This window comes from Cyprinodon tularosa, unplaced genomic scaffold (assembly GCF_016077235.1).
Source record: "Cyprinodon tularosa strain WSP-4 unplaced genomic scaffold, ASM1607723v1 ctg522, whole genome shotgun sequence".
Taxonomy (NCBI): domain Eukaryota; kingdom Metazoa; phylum Chordata; class Actinopteri; order Cyprinodontiformes; family Cyprinodontidae; genus Cyprinodon; species Cyprinodon tularosa.
This window is the reverse complement of record NW_024039255.1, coordinates 1,092,066-1,101,337: the sequence shown is the minus strand read 5'-3', so window position 1 is coordinate 1,101,337 and position 9,272 is coordinate 1,092,066. Positions and strand designations below refer to the sequence as shown.

General features: G+C 36.8%; 1 protein-coding gene across 3 annotated transcripts in view; it reads left to right on the top strand.

Annotated features, from left to right (window-relative positions):
• The first annotated feature begins 479 nt into the window (after positions 1-479).
• Positions 480-9,272, top strand: part of dlg3 (discs, large homolog 3 (Drosophila)) — a 155,767-nt gene continuing 146,974 nt past the window's right edge. The window contains exons 1-2 of one of the 3 annotated variants that reach the window (XM_038303988.1): positions 480-576; positions 9,021-9,152. In XM_038303988.1, the coding sequence (XP_038159916.1) occupies positions 552-576; positions 9,021-9,152 (157 nt within the window). In that variant the 5' untranslated portion in view covers positions 480-551. Of the gene's footprint in view, positions 577-3,263; positions 3,465-9,020; positions 9,153-9,272 lie in introns of those variants that run through there. The other 2 variants (XM_038303987.1, XM_038303992.1) reach the window with 2 other exon arrangements.

Here is a 9,272-nt window from a genome sequence, read left to right as displayed (position 1 = left end):
TTTTCCGTTGTGGTAAAATATACTGAGGAGAAAATAATAACATTTGTATTATGTTATTCCAGAGACTGTGCACTTCAGTAATATGCAAAATGACAATAAATTTTAAATAAAATTGCAATGTCTAAAATGTGAAGTGTCTTTTAAATGAACCGCTTGTGGTTGAAGACTTTGATAGCCATATAAAAAGAAGGAAATTTTATTTTACAGATAAAAAAAAAATACATTACAATAATTACGCAATTCTCAAGATTGCTTAATCTGAAAAATCCTTATCCTTTTTGATTGAAGTATTTTTTTTTTACTTTTTTTATACTTACCAAGTATTTGTGTAGTAATTATTTTTAATGTTTCTGAGTATATTTTAATAGTTGTAATCAAAATATAACCATTAAACTACACTCTATTGAAAGATCTGAGATAGTGGTCATCCAGCCTACATTTCCCACAATGCAGTGCTGCCACCAACCGATGTGTGGAGATTTGGGTGTGTTATGCTAGTAGCTGCCATGGTAGCGGCTAATGTGCTCTCCATCCGCTAGCCTCCAAGAGGGATGAGGAGCCGGCTAAACAGCACTGGTAAGCAAACTTATAGAAACCGCTAACATGTTTCAGCGGTGACTTTAAACACATAGTCTACAGCCCCACCTACGACTGAATCAGCTGCGCTATTTGACCAGTTAACGTTTTTCATTGCAGGAGCTAACCCAGCAGGTTCGGAAGTCGGTGGAGTTCTCATTTAAACTGTGATTTATTCTAGCAATATCTTTTCTCACCACAAGATGGCGCGCACTTCAAGAAAATGCAAAGAGGCGGCTAATGATAAAAGTATAAAACCGCTTAACTTTGCTAATAGGGGGTGATAACGGTTAAAACCCAATATTAGTTTAACGTCTATAAAATAAAGAAGAAAAACGTGTAAGAAAGACTAAACCAGCGAGTCTTTTTCACAACGGCTAAGCAGCCCCACTGAAGTTGGCTTCTGATTCGGTTTCACTGTAAAGGGCTATTTTTTTTTTTCATAAATGTTGAAAACGAATAGCTACATTTAATCAAGTCCTTTTTAATTTCATGCATTCTTCAGAGGATTTGTTTCAGAATTTAATATAGATTTTAAATTTAGACGTGTTTACACCTTGCATATTATATAAAGAATATTAAAGTAGAGAATAAAACTGGCCACTGTTGAGTATTTTTTTTGTATTTTTGGGGGAAAATAATGTGTTAATTCAATCATATTGGAAGGTTTTTACTTGTGGAAATTCACCCCTCAAGTATTTAATTCAGGTATTAATTCAAACATTCACAAGGCCACCTGAAATCTGTCTTTTCTTATCCATTCAGACATGGACCTGTTTGCATTCTCCAGGCTGTTCTACTGTATAGGCAGTCAGTGTGATTCACTGGTTCACCTCAAATCTGTCTTTCTTAGTGGTCCCACAACCCCTAAGATCCGACCGGAACTTTCCATCACTCATTCAAGCTGTTTCCATTAGATAGAAAGCTTGTATGGAAATTCATGCTGAACATGCACTTGGCACACTTTTTAAAAATATTATTTTAGCAGTGCCTCCTTTTTGTTTTAATGTATTTTTATGTGTACTTTTCGTACATTAATGCTTTTGTCGTAAGACGAAGTTCTGTCGCCATATTGGACAAAGTTTTCTATTGTGTTTAAGATTTAGTAAAAGCGTTGATTGCTTTTTAACTTGATTTTGGTTATCGTTAACTCGTATAAAGATACATGTACTTATTTGAACAAATAGAATATTAAACAGCAACAAAAAATCAAACCAAAAACAAAATAACAGAATAAAGCTGTTTTGCACAACACAGCATAAAACATGAGCACTGAAATAAGCGTTTATATGGAAGAGGATTAGGGCCACTGAGAAAAAAAAACAAAAGTTAACTAATTTTTTCATTTTATTTCAGTTTAATATGGGGAAAAAAGTCAGAATTCTGACTTTTTTCCTCAGAATTCTGGGTCTTAATGTTACAGAAGACGATTAGGGACACTGAAAAAAGAAAAAAAGTTGACAGATTTTTTTTTTATTTTTTTTCAGTTTAATATGGGAAAAAAGTCAGAATTCTGACTTTAATCTTAGAATTCTGCATTTTTTGTCAGAATTCTGACTTTAATCTCAGAATTCTGACTTCTCAGGATTCTGGATCTTCATGTTACAGAAGAGGATTAGAGACACTGAAAAAAAGTTGACTGATTTTTTTTATTTCAGTTTAATATGGGGAAAAAGTCAGAATTTTGACTTTAATCTCGGAATTCTGGCTGTTTTTTCCTCAGAATTCTGACTTTAATCTAAGAATTCTGGCTTTTTTCTAAGAATTCTGACTTTGATCTAAGAATTCTGACTTCTCAGAATTCTGCATCTTAATGTTACAGAAGAGGATTAGGGACAGTGAAAAAAAGTTGACTGATTTTTTAAAAATTTTATTTCAGTTTAATATGGGAAAAAAGTCAGAATTTTGACTTTAATCTAAAAATTCTGACTGTTTTTTCCTCAGAATTCTGACTTTAATCTAAGAATTCTGACTTCTCAGAATTCTGCATCTTAATGTTACAGAAGAGGATTAGTGACACTGAAAAAAGGTTGACTGATTTTTTTTTAAAATTTTATTTCAGTTTAATATGGCAAAAAGTTAGAATTTTGACTTTAATCTAAGAATTCTGGCTTTTTTCTCAGAATTCTGGATCTTAACCTTACAGAAGAGGATTAGGGACAATGAAAAAAGTTGACTGATTTTTTTAAATTTTATTTCAGCTTAATATGGGAAAAAGGTCAGAATTGAAGAAATGACGCAATTAGGCAACTTTTTATGTGCACGATGGGTCCCCTGTGATACTATTTCATCAATGGAAAACCAGAAGGCGATTAAAAGAAGAGATAGTTTAGTTTCTAAAACAGATATGGACACGGCTTGATGCTAACATGTTTGTTAACTGTTAGAATTAAGTCAGAATTCTGAGATTAAACTCAGAATTCTGAGATTAACGTGAGAATTCTGACTTTTTTCTCATAATATACTGAAATAAAATTTAAAAATCAGTTAACTTTCTTTTTATTTTGTTCAGTGGCCCCAATCCTCCTCTGTATATATGTATATGTGTCTCTCTCTTTTTTTTTCTTAAAAAAGTGAGCTATTCCTTTGGTTGATCTACAATCCATAAACGTACTTCGGCTTCGTGGGGCGGCTGTGTCCAGAGGGAGGAGGGGCGTGTCGCGGTTCAGGGGCCGATTTGCCCAAAACTTGTGGAAAACTTTTTAGCATGAAGTAAACAGCCTGTGGATCATACTGGGGACCGCTACTGGAGCTGCTAACGGAGGCTAAACGGAACATGCACATTTTATCAGAGAAAAATCTGAACTGGTTCTTTTAATCTTCAGACAAAAACACATCATTTGTATAAATGACGTTTCAAGTCGCGCACACCATGGTGCATAAATATGGTAAGTAGTCTCCATTTCTGTGTGTTTTTGTTTTAAGGTTGTCTTTTTTTTCTTTCTTTTTTTTTTTTGTTAAGCACACGTTTTTGCATCTCTAGTTTCAACTGAACTCCCTGAAGAAACATAAATCATTATATATTTTCTCTTTCAGATAATTGAACGGAGCTTCTTGTTTTATTTTAATTTTTTTTTTGTCCAAACCATCATTTAGATTCAGTCTCTGGAAAGTAGCAGATTTCCCTTCATGATGTGCATCATCTGTGCTCCTCTCCACCCACCAAGATCAACAAGCAGAGCAGAGCTGCTTCTGCCAAACACATGCAACTTATTTCTGTCACTTAGGCCTCTAACATGTCAGCCTTTTTATCCCCTCAGGTTAAATATAAGTTTATGGCATTGTGATAAAGGTATTGTGTAAATACACATTCTTGCATATTAGAGGTAAGGATTTGTGACACTTTTTCACATTTTGTGATGTCCAAAAACCTAAATGTATATAAAGGGATTTTAATGTAACTAAGGGTGTACTCTAGGCCTACCTAGACATTCTAATCATCAGGGGCTTAGCCCACAAAATATGGCATTATAATGGAGGTCATTTGGTACACCATAAAAAGTAAGAAGTTATTAAGTAAGTAAGAAGTTAAAAAATGTACTTGTTATATAGGCTCAAATATATATATATATATATATATATATATATATATATATATATATATATATATATATATATATATATATATGACAGCTGAAGTCTCTATTTATTGCACATTTAATCATTATTAACAACCCATTATCAGGGGAAATTAATTATTAGGATAGGATGTAAGTAAGAAGTTGGCCTGAGTCTGGATGTGGTAAGCAGAACATGTTTAATACTGTAGTTTACGGACCACGAAAAACAAGACATAGTGTATAAAGAACTATAGAACTACCGTTTTGTTCCATCTTTGTCTCCTCATTCTGGTCTGTTCCTCCATCTCTGCTGTCTCTCCCTGTTTGTGTTGTATTCATACATAAACCAGAGCAAATTACTTTTACCGAAATGTTATATGACATGCGATCATGTAAAACTGTCCCTAGTTGATCTCTCACCTGAACTGATCTCCTGCCTTTTGGACCTAATGTTCATATTTAGCATACAACTAAAAAAATAATGCATATGTCTAAACTAAGCAAGAGTGGATTTAATTGTAATTTATTAGCACAAAAATACATTAAAGCTACAGTGTGTAATTTTCAGCGACATCTAACGTCCAGACTGCAGACCGCAGCAACATGAACATCTCCCCCCCACCGCTTCTCCCCCCAAACAGTACGGCGAGCGTTACGGGACAAAATGTCTTCCACGACGTCCGCATCATCTACCTTCTCAAGTGATGAGGTTTGTTTACATAGATAATTTTACAGATAGTATTTCATTAGTCTGTGTAGGGTATAGATATCATGTAGACTCAGTTCATCTCTCTCAACTTGCCGTAGTTACTTTCGAGCGTAATGGGCGATCTCGCAATCGCTAGTTTGTTGGCTCTGCGCTGCCGTAGCGCAAAGATGTCTGCCTCCATGGCTGTGAGACCCGCTCCTATGTAATTATAAATAACGAATTCTAAGGTAACGCAAATATTAAGGTTAAGAGGCTGAGCTCGTAGATCATGATAAATAACTTAGTTATGTATAATATATTACATTTCTGACTGTATATTCCTGAAATTATTACACACTGTAGCTTTAAAATACCCCTTAAACCACCAAATGGGAGTATTTTTTTTATACCCTGTACTGCAACATTGTCAGTGATGCAGTACATTTGCTCTAACCTTTTATTCATTTTGTTAATTGTATACTATACTAAGTAAACCAAGACAAAACCCCCCCCCCAAAAAAACAGTGTGGTCCATTTTAGGAAAAGTTGTGAAGTGAGAGATAAGCTGGGGTTTATTGTAACAGAGATTAGGGATGGAACGGTTTATGAAAACCGTCCGAACCGTTTGGTTCGACTGTCTCGGTTCGGTTCGCGTGTGTTGCGTTCGGTTCATGCGCTGCTCCTTTTTCTCATAGGCGAAGCGTTTACACTCCAGAGCAGAAGGTGGCGGTACTGCGACCAAAGCCAACCACCAGCAGTAAACAAGAAGAAGAAGAAGTGAAGCAGCGTAGCCGGGTGTAGCAGAAAAAAATCAGATGTTGCAGAATTGTGTCGGTATGGTAAGTGGAAAAGAACAGGAGTTGGAAGATGCGCCAGCAGCACTTTATAGGTCTGCTGTATGGGACCACTTTGCATTTAGAGTGACCTACGATGACGGCGCAAAGAAAGTTGTGGATAAAAGTGCAACAGTGTATACAAGATATAGATTTTCCTAACAATCAACATATACCGAACCGAAAACCGTGAGCACGAAACCGTGAACCGAACCGAACCGTGGATTTTGTGAACCGTTCCAACCCTAACAGAGATACAAGCATTTGAAAACCAAATAGGATCAGATTTCCCTCTTTGAAATTTCACAGTGAAAGTTATCTATTGGGCTTAGTCCATCACTGCACTCTTTTCATAAACCAAATCTAGTCAAACTCAGTGGTGCCATATTATCCCATTCTATCAATAAACGTGTTCATTCATCGTATTGAGATCCATGTCTGTGCTTCCTACCTGACAACATAACATGGATGCTAGCAGGGACCAGAGTTAGCAAGGATTACGAAAAAAAAAATCTGTTGTGTGAAGTCTGTGAAGTGAATGACCGTTTTTAGTTTGGTCTTCACATAGTGTAACAGATGAAAATAGTTTTTCAATGCTAGAAAAGAAAAAGTGATCAGTTGCCAAAACATCCCGGGCTAAAGCCCCCAAAGCCAACCCTCCTGCTGCGCCTCTGTCAAGGTCAGGGATCAAGTTGTGGAAAAGTTTCAATGATTAATGTTTCTAAACAGAAAATGAAGAGTTTTTATTTTGAGTTTTGCAGAACTGGAAAGCTACAGAAATATGGCTGTCCACCTAAATCAAAAGGGACATATTCAGAGAAGCCTCAGAGAAGCCTCGGTCGTGTGAATAAGTGTTTTCTCTCCTTCCTATTTCATACAGCAGACAAAAAATTACTTTAAGAGTGCAAGAGGTCACAAAAGACTCCACAACAACATCTAAAGAACTGCAGGCCACCCAGTTTGTATCTTTATTTGATACAGACAGAACAAAAAGCACAAAAAAACGGATGCCATGATGATAGGCAATGTTTATGCAGAAAGATACTGTGGTTTGCAGCCTTACAGAGGTCTAAAAATGCTGCTTCAAACACATTCCCGAAGTCCACATGTTTTTTTTTCATAGAGTTTGTGAGATAAGTTTTAATTTCAGCTGACTATTTATGTTTAAAGTCAAACCATTTTGGATGCAAACTATAATTACTATTCAACATTTTTTTTCTTCTTTTTCTTCAACCTCTGAGACGGTTGAAAGAAAGTAAAATAAATCTGTAGCTACAGCTTTGGTTCGGGTCTCTCTCTGCTCTCAGTTAATGTCAGACTTCATGCCTTCACCATAACAAAGAGACTGCATGGCAGAGATTCAAGTATAGATGCACTGATCTAATATTCATATCTGTCTTGGCTCCAATATCAAAGAAAATTCTAGATCAGGTATCGATGAAAATGGTCTGGATCCTTAGGGGTAGATGTATTCTACTTATTTCTATGAAAAAGTTGGGTTAAAACTAAATTGAACAGCAGAGGAATTTACTCTTCATCGGCTGATTTAATTTATTTAGTTGTTTTTAGATCAGAATCTGTCCTGTTAACACAATTTACTGTTGCTATGACTTCCCAATCTGACCTTATACTAATCTCATGTAGTTTGGGACGTGCATCTCTATATTTATACATATCATACTGGATTTTGAAGAAAAAGTTATGACAGGCTCTAAAACAAAAACAGTAATGATGAAAACATTAATGCAAAAAACCTCTGGTATTAGAAAATAATCAGGATCTGCAGGATGGTAAATTAAGGTATCAGAATAAGATCAGAAGTAGAAAAAATGTGGATTTGTGCAAACAATTTTGTTGATCCCCAAGAGATTGATGGAAATAGTCTTTGGACTGACAAGACAAAGGTTGGAAGTTTTTGGAAGGCATGTTTTCCATTATATATGGAGTAAAAGTAACACCGTAATTCAGGAAAAAAAAAAAATAAAAAAATCATGCAAACAGCAAGATATAGTAGTGGTACTGTGATGAGCTGGTAACCTGGCAGTAGCCACATTGATATGTGCAGAACTGAGTTATATCAATCTGGGTTGGCTGCTGTTCATTCTGTTCATAAAAAGGAGGGTTGTTAGTGCAATACTTCAAGCTGATTGGGTGACTTTCAGCCAATTGCTTTCAGGCAACTTGGTCATCCATGAGAGCCACCAACGGAGATATGATGATCACAATAGTGTTTTCACAACTAGCGGAGTAAGCTGGTAAATTTAACGTTTTCCAAATTCTGTCGGAACAATAGCAAAAACATCTTTCCCATCAAAGAATGCACAAAGTGCTTCTCATTGCTCATTCTTTATACAAGAAATTGTCGCTATTTTAGCTAGAACAGAGTCAGTTGCGATAGCGACAGGTGAGTGCACCAGCGTAGCCATGTTTGTAATGGCCCGGGAAGGCCCTTCTGTGTGTCGTCGTTCCTACATGTCCCGCCCCAAAAAACACTACTGACATGTCATTGGTCTGACTCGCTGGTTGCTACGAGACGGATTTATTAGCAGGAGTCTTTTAAGATGGATTTGTTGTGAGACTGAAAACACGGATCTGACGATGATCCAAGGTCAATGATCTGGGGCCATTTTGCTGCTTCAGGACCTTGAAGATCTCCTGTGTTAAATGGAACATAGATTAAGCTGTATACCAGAAAAATCTGAAAGGAAATGCTTGACCATCTGTTTGGGACCCGAGTTCTGCAGCAGGAATGTGATCTTAAACAAACCAAGTCCGCCGCTGAATGGCTTCAGAGAAAACAAAAAGGAAACCTGGGTTGGTCTAGTCAAAGTCCTGAGCTAAATCCCAGTGAGATGGTGTGGTGACCTTTAAAGATGTTAATGCTTGAAACTTTTCATTGTGGCTGAATTCTCCAGTTGCTGCCATGTTTGGCCCAACTACTTATCAGGTTTTCTTTTTCTCCATGTGGAGATCAAACCAGGTACTTGCAACCTTCTCATAACACAAGCGCACTACTCTAACCACTGGGCCAACACTCCCCCATCGTATCTGTCCACTGTTTAATTTTAGATTGCAATGATCTGCAGCTAAGGGACACAGGGGCCATGTAGAAAAAGATGCCCTATCATATGAGATCTAATCAGAATTTTTTCCTTCTATAAAAAGCACAATTTATTAAGAAAGGCCTAAACTAAATATCACTCATAACACGGGGAAGGGCCTAGTCAAAGCCCTGAACAAAAAGGAGATGTTTTGGGAAGAATTTGCGGTCTTAGGCTGGCAAACCACACATATTTATGTTATATATAGTCTGTCCCATGTAACCGCAATAAAATGCAGTGAAGTTTGTGATTGTGATTGCAGACACAGAGAGGGCGGTGGGGCTCCTCAAGCAATACCAGGCCAACCTGACCAGCCCAGAGGAGCAGGCTCTGAAGACCAGTGTGAGCAAAGTGTCAGCCATCTTGGGCAGCCAGCTTTTCCAAGCTCTACTTGGTGAGGAAAACCGCACAAAGCAGTTTGTTTTTAGACTCCATGTCTATCGGCTCCTTAGCTGAAATGAAATCAGATGCTTCCTAACATACACTTTTTAAATTGCAGCCGATTTATTTTCAC